At 42.2% G+C, this 14,411-nt stretch overlaps 1 protein-coding gene across 6 annotated transcripts in view; it reads left to right on the top strand.

Annotated features, from left to right (window-relative positions):
* The window catches only part of SLC12A4 (solute carrier family 12 member 4), a 743,054-nt gene that overhangs the window by 39,824 nt on the left and 688,819 nt on the right, over positions 1 to 14,411 (top strand). For all 6 annotated transcript variants that reach the window (XM_072117770.1, XM_072117769.1, XM_072117767.1 and 3 more), the window contains exon 2: positions 13,338 to 13,426. In XM_072117770.1, the coding sequence (XP_071973871.1) occupies positions 13,338 to 13,426 (89 nt within the window). The remainder of the gene's footprint in view (positions 1 to 13,337; positions 13,427 to 14,411) is intronic.

Raw genomic sequence — 14,411 nt, forward strand, 5'->3', positions numbered from 1 at the left:
TCTCATGCCACGGTCTCACGTCCCTCCCCGTCATAAAGTCCTCTGTTTCTGGATTGCAGTGAGGAGGCCTGCGAGGCAAGTGGAAATTTAGCTCTACAGATGTTCCATATGCTTAGTGTGAACGCTATGGGGGCCTAACAGCGGGGCAGGAGGTGAAGTGGGCTTCTGGGACCACAAGTATGAGTTGGGGTGATATGGAGTGAGCCATAATTTTTCGATTTCCATCCATTTCGAATAGGCCCAGAGCTGCGACCATGCTGGGATGCGCCTCAGGTGCGCCACCCAGTAGTACTTGATTAGGTCAGGCATGGACAGTCCTCCCTTCGACTTATGCGATAGTAAGACAGATAGTAAGACTACTCTGTGTCGCTTCTGTGCCCATACAAAGCGGATAAGGGAGGCTTGCAGTGATTTAAGCACCTTCATGGGTACCGGAATTGGGAGAACTTCAAAGAAGTACATTCATTTGGGTAACACCGTCATTTTGACAGATGCTATTCTACCAAAGAAAGACATTGGTAGACCATTCCACCTGGTTAGTAGAGAACGGATCTCATGAAACAACTTTTGGAAATTCTGTTTGTACAGTGTTTTGTAAGATGGGGTGAGGTTTATCCCCAAGTATTTAAACGCGGTTGTTTTCCAGGAGTATTTATAGCTAGATTTTAACAGTGCTACCATGTCTTCCGGGATGTTAATGGGTAAAGCTTCAGTTTTAGATGGGTTCACTTTATACCCTGAAAGGGCTCCAAATTGTCGCAGTCGTGATGATAAATTGGGTAAGGATATCAGCGGCCTTGTCAAAGTTAAGAGTATGTCGTATGCAAACAATGATAGTTTAAACTCTTTATTTTTAATATGGATACCCTGTATGTCTGGGTCTTGACGGATTATAGCTGCTAATGGCTCTATACATAGGACAAAGATGAGGGGGGGATAGGGGACACCCCTGGCACGTGCCGTTCCTAATCTGCATGGGTGGGGATGAGGCATGTGTCAGTTTTATAGACGCCGTCAGGTTCTTGTAAAACCCCTGGTAGGACCTTCGCATCCCTACATGTTTTAGGACCTGAAACATAAAAGACCAGTTCAGCCTGTCAAAGGCCTTTTCTGCATCCAGGCTAAGCAGTAAGGCCTGTTCGTCCATCTTATTCACTGCATCTATAAGGTCCACCACTCTCCTCTTATTATCCCCGCCCTGACGGCCTGGGATGAACCCAACCTGGTCCTCATAGATCAGTTGTGGAAGCCACTGTATCAACCGGTTGGCTAAGATTTTGTGTACATATTAAGATCAGTATTGAGGAGAGCGATGGGCCTATAGCTGGCACAATCCACTAAATCTTTTCCTGGCTTAGGGATCAGGGTGATGAAAGAGCGGGTTGCAGACTGTGGGGGGTCTCGTCTGACATATAGGCATTAAATACCTTCACCATATGTGGCAAGAGGACTTGTAGGAATGTCTGATAGTAAAGATATGTCAGGCCGTCAGGCCCAGGTGCTTTCCCGTTTTGGTAGGTCCGTTACTACCCCTTCTACCTCTTCTGCTGTTATAGGGGCATTTAGTAATTCGACAGCCTCTGTCGGTAACAGAGGTAGAGAGCAAGAGTCCAGGAACTCGTTTAACAATTTTTCCCTTTCTATTTCCGATTGAGGTAGAGAGTCTGGCAAGGACTACAGGTTGGAGAAGAACTTATGAAACTGTCCTGCTATCTCTGTCGGGTCATGTAGTAAAGTTCCCGTACTGTCTCGAATGACGTGGGGGGCCTGGTGAATTCTCTTTTCTTGTAAATGTCTCACCAGGAGTGTGTGGGCCTTATTACCCCTTTCATAGAATCGCTGTCTAGAGAATGTCAGCAATTTTTCTACCTGTTTGAGTTGGAGTTCCCTAAGCAACTCTCTAAGTTCTATTAATGTTCTCAGTCTTCCTATAGAGGGTTTAGCGGTCAAGTTTGCTTCTGCCACCACTATCTCCTTTCTTAGTTCCAGCGCCTGTCTCATCCTATCCTTTTTTTCTCCTTGCCCCATGGTCTATACAATGTTGATTATAATGGGACCGAGTCTACATTGAATTGAAAATATTCTTTAAGCGCCAAAGTGAGAGCTTCCTTAGTGTGTGGGGTTTTCAGTAATGCCTCGTTTAGTCTCCAATGGCAAGTGCGTGTGTGGTGGAAGTCGTCTCTTGGTCTTTTTTTTTTTTTTTTTTTTTTTTTTTCTTTAATAACATTTTATTAAAGAATTGCAGCTTACACTTTATGGAAACAGTCAATAGTATTAGGCTATATTCACACTGCCGTTGCCCGCCCGTACCGTACCGTAGCGGGCAACGGCAGTGTACGGGGAGAGGAGGAGGAGGTGAGTGCAGCTCACCCCCGCCCCTTCCATAGCAACCTATGGCGCACGGCGCCGTATTACGGGAAAAGATAGGACAGGTCCTATCTTTTTCCCGGGTACGGAACGGTACGGTGCCGCACGTGTGCAGCACCGTACCACTCCCGTAGGGTGCCGTGCGCCCATAGAAGTGTATGGGGGACGTATATCGGCCGTATATACGTCCCCCATACGTTAGTGTGAATGTAGCCTTACATATATATTGTTTCACAAAGGCTATTCACCAGGGCTACAAGTCCTTTCCATTTTTCAAAGATATTGGTGGGTGGTCCTTTTCCTTTATGGGCTTGCAGTCTACCTTGACTCTCTTATGGTGATAGTCCTTTTTATATATGAGTGTTCTTTCCACACGTGTGGTATGTGTAAGTCACTAATAAAATAACATACGTAACAATACAAAATACATAACATATGTATAAACAACGTTTAACAGGAGTATAACAACCTGTGATTATGGGTCGTTTATTACAATACAGAATGGGTACTATTAAAGAGGTATTCCTCTCCTAGTAAACAAGGTTAGAACTAATTCCCAATTTTATTCGTTTTATTTTAAGTTGTGCACTTCCTTATATTTTATACTTTACTGAATGGACTATCAAGCCAACACTTCCAGGAGTCAAGAAATAAATTGTGCTTATTTGTTTGTAGTGAAATAATTTTTTCGTATGTACATGTGGTATTCATGGTGTTAATAACTTCACTGAATGAGGGAGTAACCGCTTCTTTCCAGTGTCTAGTAATTACTAGCTTGGTTGTCATCAGTAAGTGAGCTACCACTACTCTTAAAGAAATAGGTATAGTTTCTATATCTATTAATAGAAGGGCTGTATATGCCTTGATTTCCTTTTGCTTTTGTAGGATTGTTTCTATTGCTCTAGAAGTGGCTTCCCAGAGTGGCCTTATGACCGAGCAGCTCCATAATATATGTAAGGTGGTGCCTTTTGCACCGCAATCCCTCCAGCACATAGGGGAGGTACATGGGTAAATTTGCGCCAATCTTACTGGGGTAAAGTACCACCGCATTATTGTCTTAATAACAGCCTCTTGATAATTTGTTCATCTGAATAGTGTGTATGTGTTAGAAAAGGCTTTGTACCAAGTTTTTGTATCAATTACTTTCCCCAGATCTTTTTCCCATTTTCTCATACAGGTGGTTTTGTCTTTGGCATCTTCAGCACTTAATAGTTTATAAATATATGAGATACGTTTTTTGTTCCCTGTTGTCCGATTTAACCATTTGAGTAGAGAGGGGTCCATTTTGGGTGTCTTATTTTGGCATTTTTTTAGAAAATCCCTAAGTTTGAGATAAGAATAAATTTCCTGCGAGGGTAGTTTGTATTTTTCTTTAATGGAGTTAAAGGTCATCAATTGATCATCCACTAAAATATCTTGGATGGTGTTTATCCCCATGTTACGCCAACCTTTCAGATTCATATCGGGGAATTGGTTTTCAAAAAAGTCTAATCCTATATCCTCAGATTTTAGAGAATATGCCTCTTGCTTAGTTTGTGTCAATATCTGTCTCCATGCCCAATCTGAGACCAATATGGCTGAGAAGGGTGAGGGGGGTGGTGGTGTTTGCCATGCTTCCGCCAGTAATCTGTTTTTTAGTGGGATGTTCCTGTTAAGTGTTTTTTCCAGACATACCCAGGCTTTATCTGTATTGTCATTCCACCAATGTGACAATTGATCAATTAGTGCCGCAATGTAGAACCTGGATAGGTCTGGCACCCCTAAGCCCCCTTTCTCTCTGTGCCTAGTGAGGACTTGTAAGGCCACTCTAGGTTGTTTATTTTGCCAAATGAATTTGCGTAACTTCTTATTTGCAGATGTAAAAAAGGTTTTGGGAAGCAGGATTTGTATCCTAAACAGGTATAAAAATCTTGGTAATATGCTCATTTTGTAGGCTGCTATTTTCCCATACCATGAGAGAATTACCTTTGAATATGTATCTAATTCTTTATCTATCTTATTCAATGATGGAGTAAAATTGCATGAAAAAAGTTTAGATGTGGGAGTCGTCAATTGTACCCCTAAGTAGGTGATCGAGGTGGGTTGCCAATCTAATGGGTAAAGCCTCTTTAGATGTTGTAGTTGTTTAGGAGGGATTGCTATTGATAGGACTTGCGATTTATTGTTGTTCATTTTATAATAAGAAATATCTCCGTATTCTTGTATTTTGGAGAATATGGCAGGTAGAGAGGTCTGGGGATTAGTTGACATTAAGATGATATCGTCTGCAAATAATGCTATTTTATGATGGTTAGATCCTACTTTAATACCAGTAATGTTCGGGACGGCTCTTATTATTTCCGCGAGAGGTTCTATAGATAAGATAAAGAAAAAGGGGGATAGGGGACAGCCCTGTCTCGTACCATTTGTCAGAGAGAATTCTTTAGATAGCATTCCATTCGTAAAAACTCTAGCTGTTGGGTTAGAATATAATGATTTGATAGCCGTCTGTATTGCACCAGTAATACCAAATTTAGTGAGAGCCGAGAAGGCGTACGTCCAGTTAACTCGATCAAACGCCTTCTCGGCGTCAACTGTTAAAAACGTTGATGGGAGATTACGGCGTTCGCTAATCTGCATTAGAGTTATTATGCGTCGGGTATTATCTGGTGCCTGTCTGCCTGGGGTGAATCTGACCTGGTCATTTTTAATTAGCATGGGTATTATTTTTTTAAGTCTCTGGGCTATTATTTTCGCATAGATTTTAATATCACAGTTAAGGAGTGAAATTGGTCTAAAGTTTGAGGGGGTTTGGGGGTTTTCCAGGTTTGGGAATGGTAATTATTAAAGCAGATAGCATGTCCTTGGGAAGGGTGCCTTCTGAGAAAGCTAAATTAAATGTTTCTTGCATGTAAGGCAGTATGCAATCATGAAATTTTTTGTAATACTCTGAGGGGAGACCATCCGGTCCAGGGGCTTTCCCTGAAGGAGATGCTTTAATCGTGCGTTGAATTTCCTCTTGCGTGATAGGAAGATTTAAAGTGTTTAGATGTTCTTGGGATAGTTTAGGTAAGTTTATTTTATTAAGGAAGGTATCTATCATGCTTTGGGTTGGTTTTAGAATGTTAGGATCTTTAGCTAAGTTGTATAAATTTTCATAATAGATTCTAAATTCCTCTATGATATCTCTAGGAGATATCAATTTCTCACCAGATACTGAATGTAATATGTATGGAATTTTCCTTTTCTGGCTTCTTTGTTTAAGGCTACGGGCCAGTAAAGCTCCGGCTTTCTGTCCCTGTGCGTAATATTTGGTTTTAAGTATCCTATGCTTGTAGGCATGTTTTTGTATTAGGAGATTTCGTAATTTTTCTCTTTCTTGGTTGAGTGCATTTGTGAGACCATGGGTGGGTTGTTTGTTTTGTTGTTCAAGGATATATATTTTGTTGTTTCGTGTTCTAATTTCTCTTTCTTTTTCCTTAGCAGCCATGATTTGTAATTTGGTCAGTTCTCCACCTATAAACACTTTATGGGCTATCCAAATTGAAAATGGACTGAGTTTCTCTTTTTGCTGTTAAATTCAAAGTATTCTCTTAGTGCCCTTTTAATTCTATCTGTATATTTACTGTTGGCTATGATAGAGTTGCTCGCTCTCCAGACATAGTCACTATGTGATGATAGTTTATCTGACCATACCATAGACACTGGTGCATGGTCCGACCAACCTATATTACCAATTTCAGTGCTTATTACCCTGTCTAATAATGTTCTGTCTATAAGAATGTTGTCGATTCGAGAGTATGATTTATGCCTTGTTGAGAAGAAAGAGTAATCTCTCTCTCCTCCGTGTTGTAACCTCCAGATATCATATAGCTCATATGACCAAAGGAGAGCATTTAGGGTAAATGATCTGTTCTTAGTTTTTGCTGGTGCAGAAGTGTCTAAAGATTGTTCATTTATTGCATTAAAATCCCCTGATAATATCAGGGACCCTCTTTTTTCCTTTGTTAGCAGTTTGAGCACTTTTTTAATAAAGGAGCTTTGTTTCTCATTAGGTCCGTATATTGTGGCTATGGTATATTGGAGGTTATTTATTTTACATATTAAGATTATGTAGCGGCTTTCTGGGTCTATGATTTGTTTTTCTATATGTACTGCCAAGGAGGATTTGAAAGCTATTAAAACACCTCTTTGTTTTTTAGTGTAAGTAGAGTGTACAATGAGAGGAAATTTTGAATGGGACATTTTCGGTAGGTTATCTTTAGAGAAGTGAGTCTCCTGAACACACACAATGTCTGCCTTTTGCTGAGCTGCCTCCTTCCAGATCATTGATCTCTTGAAGGGGCTATTGAGACCTTTTGGCGTTTATTGATATTAACTTAATCCCCATTTACATATTTATCTTGAATGCTTTGGGTTGTTTGGATATACCCATTTAGCTTTATCACCTCATTTTTCTCATTCATCTTATCTTTTTGGGCTAGAATAAAAGGATTATCTATATCCCATATCACAGGCGTTGACAAACAGGTAAAACAATTCAAAACCTTTTTAACTGGTGTCGTCATATCGACGTTACAATAAACAACAACAAGTGCACCATGTGTATAAATCACTGTAGGTGCAGCATCATAAGGGATAGACATATGTACTGTGGACATGAAGAGTAAGAGCAGTTATCTCGTCTCAACAATTTACTTAATATTTAATACATTACCACCTGACACTGGTAGTTACGAGTCCCCAATTTTTTGCCATTCACGGTTCACCCGCCGAGGAGGTCCTTTGTTTGGAGTTTCGATGGGTTGATCAGTTCCAATTTGCCAGGATTGCAGCAAGTTCATTCCTTCATCAATTGTTTTCACCGCATGGATAGTGTTGTTCTTCCTAATTAGAATTTTTGTGGGGAAGCCCCATCTGTATGGGATTTCCTGTTTTCGTAAAATTGCAGTTACTGGAGCGAGAGCCTTTCTGGCTTGTAGCGTAGCAGTTGAGAGGTCCACAAATAGCTTGAGATTTTCATAGGGAGCTGGGAGGCTTTGAAGTTTTCTAGATTGTGTTAGAAGTTGTTCTTTCACATGGAAAAATGTAAAGCGGGCTGAAGTATCTCTTGGTACTGATTCTGGTAAATTCAGAGGTTTAGGGACTCTATGAGCCCGATCTATGCTGAGTTCATAGTCAGTTAGGTCCGGGAGCAAGGTTTTGGTTAGTTGTTGAACGTATGATCTGAGTAAATGACCTGGGACTAACTCTGATATCCCCCTAATTTTGACATTGTTTCTTCTGTCCCTGTCTTCAGAGTCTATTAATTTAGCTTGGATGACTTGTATTTTCTCCTCCAGTGCTTGATGTGAGTCTACTAGGTCGTTATGTGCATTAGTAAATTCTTCCATTTTAGACTCATTTACAGCTGATTGTAATGGAGCTATAAGACAAGATAGATCTCTGTGTAGGGAGGATCTAAAGGCTTCTAACATAGCTTTCAGCATATCTTCTGAGACTGTTTTGTTTGAAGTCTGGAACCTTGCAAAGGCATCAGGGCTTTCAGAGCTTTCAGAGGAGCCTGCTGTTATACCCTCTTGTGCAGTGTTTGTGTCTGACATTTTCTGTCGCTGCTTCAGTGGGCTTATGGAGGGTGAATTTGTGTGATTTGTCGCCCTCTGCTGGCAACTGGAGGAGGAGTTCGAGTTCTCCTGTAGTTGCAGTGAGAGGTGGCATGCTATATTCCTCCTGGATTAATGGCGGGGACGGTGCCATATTGGGAAGGCTCTGCGCAGGTGAGTCTTCCCAGCTTTTCGGAGTTGGAAAGGGGGAGACAGAGAGATGTCTCCCGGGAAATGAGCTTTAATTAGCTTGTTGCCGGCTCCTCCGCCATTCCGTTTTCTGCTCGCCGCATTCAGCAATGTTCCTGGCATATTCTATAGTCTTCTGGACTATCGTGTCAGGGGGAAATTGCTGGTCTGCACACTGTTGAGACGGAGCTCTTCGTTCATGCGGCCATTCCTAGCAGCGGCCAAACCACGCCCCGTCCCTTAGTCTCAATGTCACCGGTGCGTGGTCTGACCACGAGATGGAACCCACTTCCGCATCGTGTAACATGCGTAGAATTTGGGTAACCCCGAAAAAATAATCAATGCGGGTATGGGTACCATGTGGCGGTGAGAAGTCACAAGACAAATTTGACAAATAAGACGATGCTGACTTAGTCTCTACCCTTGAGTATATATACTACCTTCTCACCCTTGGGTGGGGTTCTATACCAACTGCCCCTGTTGCCTAGGCACAGGAATGAAGCCGGTTGGCCTAGGCTTCCCTTCGAGAGAAACCCAGGTATAACCCTTTATGTAGGGGGATACGCGGTCTAAGCCCCGCTCTGCAAATTCTATTTGTAAGAAAACCAATTTTCTATCCAACTATCTCGTTAACTAAATCTGGTACAAAAAACAATAATGCCCTGATCCCTGGCACCTTTGTGTGTGTGTGTGTGTGTGTGTGTGTAGTAAAGGCACCAGTATATGGCGTCAGTGCTCCATACATTAAACAGAATCTCTAATAAAGAAAATTTGCAAAGGATACTACTTCAGTTATAAAGTGTTCTTAGGGTGGTGGCCCTCTTTGGAAGCCCCCCGACGGTCTTCTCCTTCTTTTCTTCTGGACGGTGTCCCATACTGGTGGTGGCGTAGGGGGCGGGTATGCAATTTCCCAGTCCTCAATATTTGCAACTGGGATATCCCACGTGCTGCAGAAGCTTTCCAGGTCAAAGTAGGAACGCAGGGTGGCTTATCTTCCTCCTTTAGTTGCTGTGAGAGCTAGTGGGTATCCCCATTTGTATATTATATTGTGCTGTCTCAGAATATCCAGTAGAGGGCGCAGGTGTCTTCTTTTCTGTAGCATTATCCAGGATAAATCTTGAAATAGCTGTACCTTTGCTCCCTGAAAGATCTCATCTCTGTGTTTTCTGGCTGCAAACATTATGCGCTCCTTGAGTTCAAAATCTTGCAGGCAACATATAATGTCTCTGGGGTTAGCGGTTGACGTTTTTGGTCTGAGTGCCTGTAACTTAGCATCAAAGGTAGACTTTTGTGGTGCTGAGCTCCAAAAACAGTTACGTAGGAGCTTGCAGCAATCCAAAAGAAAACGGCTTTATTCAGCTTTAAAACATTTACAGGAACAAAAATAATAAACAGCTTAGCCTCTACTTAGGGCACTACCTCACTTCTTGAACCCTAACTCCCTTCTTGGTTCGAGGAACATTGCTGGGGTTCCTCCTCAGCGCTCTGGCTCTTGGTGAGCTCAACCAAACAATGTCCTTTCTGGATCCCAGTCCTCTTGGGACAGACCACCTGTCTGTCTCCAACTGGTCCCAAGTCCTCCTGCTGACTGCAGGACACACAGCACTGGCTTGCTGTGAGCTCTCCCTGTGGAGTTGGGCAGGGATGGGAGTGGTTAAGGTCTTTTTCAACCCTGGTTGTGGGTCGCTCTCCAGCGCCCCCTAGGTTCACACTCTTACAGTGCCCTATGGGCTCTTTCAAATTTGATCTGCAAAGAGTCATCACCCAGGACTGTAGAGGACAAAGATATCGGGGTGGTAAGAAGCATCTTAAAATCCTCTTTAGTTGGAAGATTCTGTAAATATGCTTGTAGAGATGTCATCTCTTGTATTGGGGATGTTTTCCCTTCAGAGCCTGGTTGTGATTCAGGAGACTAAGCCAATACTGGGGATGGGTCTTGGTATCTAGTGAAAGACGGATGGCCCCGATGTCCTCATCTTGCATGTCTTCACTGTGGGGGTTCCCGAGTGTGGGATGCTCTTACTTCTCTTTGAGGCTTTGGTAGATGTAGATTTGGTAGATTTCGGGATATAGGGTGGGCCACCTGCAGGTGTATAGCCTGCGCAGCTGCGCTGTATGTTTTCCCCTTTGTGACAGGGTATTGCTTAGGGAAGGATTCGGGGGGCTTCTGCTCCCTTTTTCTGGTTCTGGTATGCGGGGACTATCCTGCGCTGTTCCTTCTCCTTTTGGTGTGCCTGGGGATCTGGAGGAGTTTCCCACATGCGGGGCTCTTGTTTGCGCTTCTGGGGCTCTCTGCCCGGGTGTTGCCGCTGTGACCCTGGTTAATTGCGGCTGTTTCGGCGACTCACCCTTCCCCTTCAGCGGTGGTGGATTAGTGGAGCCGGGGCGCCCGGTCGCTGCTCTGGGGATGACATGCTTGCTGCCTTCCTCGTGGCGCCGCGGTCTACAGCCTTCTCCGTCTCCTCTGCTGTGGAAAATGGCAGCCGCACGTGCTGCAGAGATTCGGCCGGCGGGGAGATCGGTCGCAGGTAGCGGTCCAGAGGTTGGGAGATGCTCCGGTTCCGCTTCTGTTGTGGAGCGGGAGGTTTCTGCTCCTTCCCAGAGCGTTTTTGGAGCTTCGGTGCCAGCTTGTGCTACTGCTATTTAGCGTATTCGGCACCAGGGATCAGGAGCTCTGGATTCACGCTGCCATCTTAGACGCTGGCTAGCCACGCCCCCCGTATTTTATTTATTTATTTTAATTTGGGCGATATTTTCCGTTACGGTATAAAACACAGTGAAAAAACTTTATTATATTTTGATCGGGCATTTTTGGACGTGGGGATACCTAATGTGTTTATGATTTTTACTGTTTATTAATATTTATATCAGTTCTAGGGAAAGGGGGGTGATTTGAATATTTTAGGTTTTTTATAATTTTTTAAACTTTTTTTTTTATTTTTACTTTTTACTATTTTTCAGACTCCCTAGGGTACTTTAACCCTAGGTTGTCTCATCGATCCTATCAATATAGTATTTTATCAATACTACAGTATGGCAGTATATGGGGATTTTCCCTTAAAACAAGACAGCCTGGGTTTTTGGAAGACCCGAGGCTGTCACGGCGATGGATCGCCGCTCCCCGATGACATCACGGGATGCGATGATCCGCGGTAAGATGGCGGCGCCCATGGGCTGTCATCTTTCTGGAGCCGCCGGCATCATTGCCGTGTTCGAAATCGTTGAGTTTTCAGGCAGATTAACACCTAAATAAGTTGCTGAATAACATTTCCCATATGTCTTACTTTACATTTTTCATAATTGAAATGTCTGAATAATTTATTTTGATGTCATGGGGCTTACAAAAAGAATATAAATTTTCCGTATTTTCAGAATTGACTATTTTGGGGATAATTATGGTTTTGAATGAAATTTTAAATATTTGGCATCAAAACCACCCAACATAATCAACCCATTTTCAAATCTGCACCACTCAAACTATCAGAAACTGCTTTTAGAAAGATTGTTAACCCCTTGAGATCTTCATAGTAATTGAATCAAAATGGAGGTGAAATTTAGAATGTTCAAATTGTGACGGTTATACGTTCATTTAGCCCTAAAATTTACACATTTCCAAAAGATAGACAGAGCCCACATGTGGCTCATACTTGTTTTATGGGTGCACAGCGAGGCGCAGAAGGGAAGGAGCGTGCTGCAGCTGCCAGGATTTTAGTTTCCTCATTGGCCCATTATGCAGGCTATAAAATTTTAGCTTTTTCGTTATTGGGGTCATGTGACGGCATTTTTTTGCGGGACAAGATTCTTTTTCAGTGTTACCATTTTGGCGCTGGTATCTCACTTATTGTTGAAAATTTATGAACTTTCTTTCGAGGTTAGGAGTAGAAAGCATCAATTCTGTACTGGTGTTTTTTTTTGTTTGTTGTTTTTTTTTTTTACTTTTATTGTACGATTACGGGGATACTATACTTATGTCTTACTAAATTTGCCAAATAAAACCCTAATGTGGGGAAAAATCATGTTTGAATCGCTGTCTTTATAAGTAGCATGACATTTTTACTTTTGTCAAACAAAAAGAAAGAGACCTGGTCAGCTCACTCACGTTCACAATGGCAGGTAGACTCGTTGTGGTGGAGGATGCTCGGAAGGGAAAAGCTGTGTCGATCAACAGCGACGAACCAGAGATCCAAAAGACGTACAAATCCAGCACTCCAAAAGTTATATCATCTGGTAAAAAATCTTCATAACATTTATTTAATCCATCAATAAAAAGACAAAAATAGGCGACATACGGTCCAGAGAGACCTATAGCGACCTATGCGTTTCGAATGATTACATTACATTCTTAATCATGGTCATTGGTTAAGAATGTAATGTAATCATTCGAAACGCGTAGGTCGCTATGGGTCTCTGGACCGTATGTCGCCTATTTTTGTCTTTTTATTGATGGATTAAATAAATGTTATGAAGATTTTTTACCAGATTTTTAATTTTGTGTCTACAGTGCTGGTTGATGGCTTGTTTTTTTGTGGGACATGTGGGACAGGCTGACACTGTGCCTTTTAAGATGAAATCATAGATATCATCTTTCAGGCATTGCCAGCAGGCAGCCCTGGGGTCCTGATCGGACTGCAGGTCTGCCCCATCGCAACGCAACATTACAAGTACAATGCAGAGTGCTAAGGGGATTAATCCATAAATGTGGATGGTGACCGATTTTGTTTTCCCTGAGCGGACTGCTCAACATACACCTCAAGCTCACTCTGCCGTTAGGCCACACCCCCGCCAAAATCTGTATTTGGAGGCACCTACTCAGTCTTCAACTCCTCCAGGCAATGTGTGTGTGTGTGTGTGTTTGTTCATTTTGGGGCATTTTGTTGTAGAAATGAAAGTTTTTTAAAATTTTGACTGCTTGTGAGCCGGTGCCACTAGCAGGATGTACTATTATGTCTGGTTGTTGGAACTAGCTTCCTGCACAGATGTAAATGCCAAATCCTCTTTTTGCTTGTGGTATAACATTAAATCAGAAGGGAATTCGCTCAGTTGCTAATGCCCAGACAGCATGTTCTATATGATAAAATCACTTTTCAATTGTAGGCAAGATTTATTTGCTTTGCTTCTATTCTCTATTTTAATAACTGATTTCTGAGTCTTTTCGATGTAAAGATGCCTAAATTAATGATTAAAAATGTATACTTGCAGGCTATGATGGCGTCAGAGAAAGCAGTCCATTTCTCAAAAATTCACAAAAGGGAGTTGAGTTCTATGACCGAAACCTGGCTTTGTTTGAGGTGAGTCTAAATTTAATTTATATGCGCTATATACTGTATATACTCGAGTATAAGCAGAGTTTTTCAGCACAAAAAATGTGCTGAGAAACCTCACCTCGGCTTCTACTCGAGTCAAAAAAAAGAAAACCAATCGTGTCCTCTCCTTCCGACTTTGTTTGAAGTATGGTATAACATTTTTATGATTTTGGGTGTTATGGCCACTTAGTAAAAATTTTTAAGTTTACACATAAATACTCATTATCTAAGTGTAGCCAAATATAATAATTCAAGTATGAGTCAAGAATAATTCAAGTATAACTCAAGTATGAGTCGACCCAAGTATGATAATAATTGTGACCCTCCTCAAGTTCCCCTCTTTCTCCCCACCCTTGCTTAATTGGCCTAATTGAGCTGTCCGATCTTCAAAAGACCTCTGCAGTCAAATTGTCTACATTCATCTCCCCCCCCCCCCCCTCATATTCTCAAACAGACAAAGGGCCATAAAACCTCTTAAACCAATAGGTTGAATAGGGACAGTTATGGTCCATCTTACACAACACATATACATTTTTGGATTTGTGATATTCAGGAGATCAGTGGTGGGATTTCTTGGGCTCTAGCACACTTGGGTCCAGAGATGACAATATCTCTGGATAGGACCATAGCAAATGGGTCAGGTTTGGTATCAATGCAATCCAGAGATTCACCAGTATCCAATAATACCAGAACCATGACACTACGACTTCCCCTTGAGAAGCTATGGTTTCTCCAGGGCTCGGGTTGTAATAACAGGTAGGAGGGACCCATGGCAGAGGTGTGGACTAACAGGTTCCATTAGGCCACGTACAAGGTAACAAACTTACTGAACTGCTGTTACTTGTAGTGCTACCTTGTATTTTGTACTCTGTGTAACTGTTTATCTCTACCGTATATATTGTTTTGTCTAGTGTGCCCTTAAGGCAATTAGATATATCTAATCTGTGTTGCTCTTTTATCTCGATCCACG

Source organism: Engystomops pustulosus, chromosome 7 (assembly GCF_040894005.1).
Source record: "Engystomops pustulosus chromosome 7, aEngPut4.maternal, whole genome shotgun sequence".
NCBI lineage: Eukaryota > Metazoa > Chordata > Amphibia > Anura > Leptodactylidae > Engystomops > Engystomops pustulosus.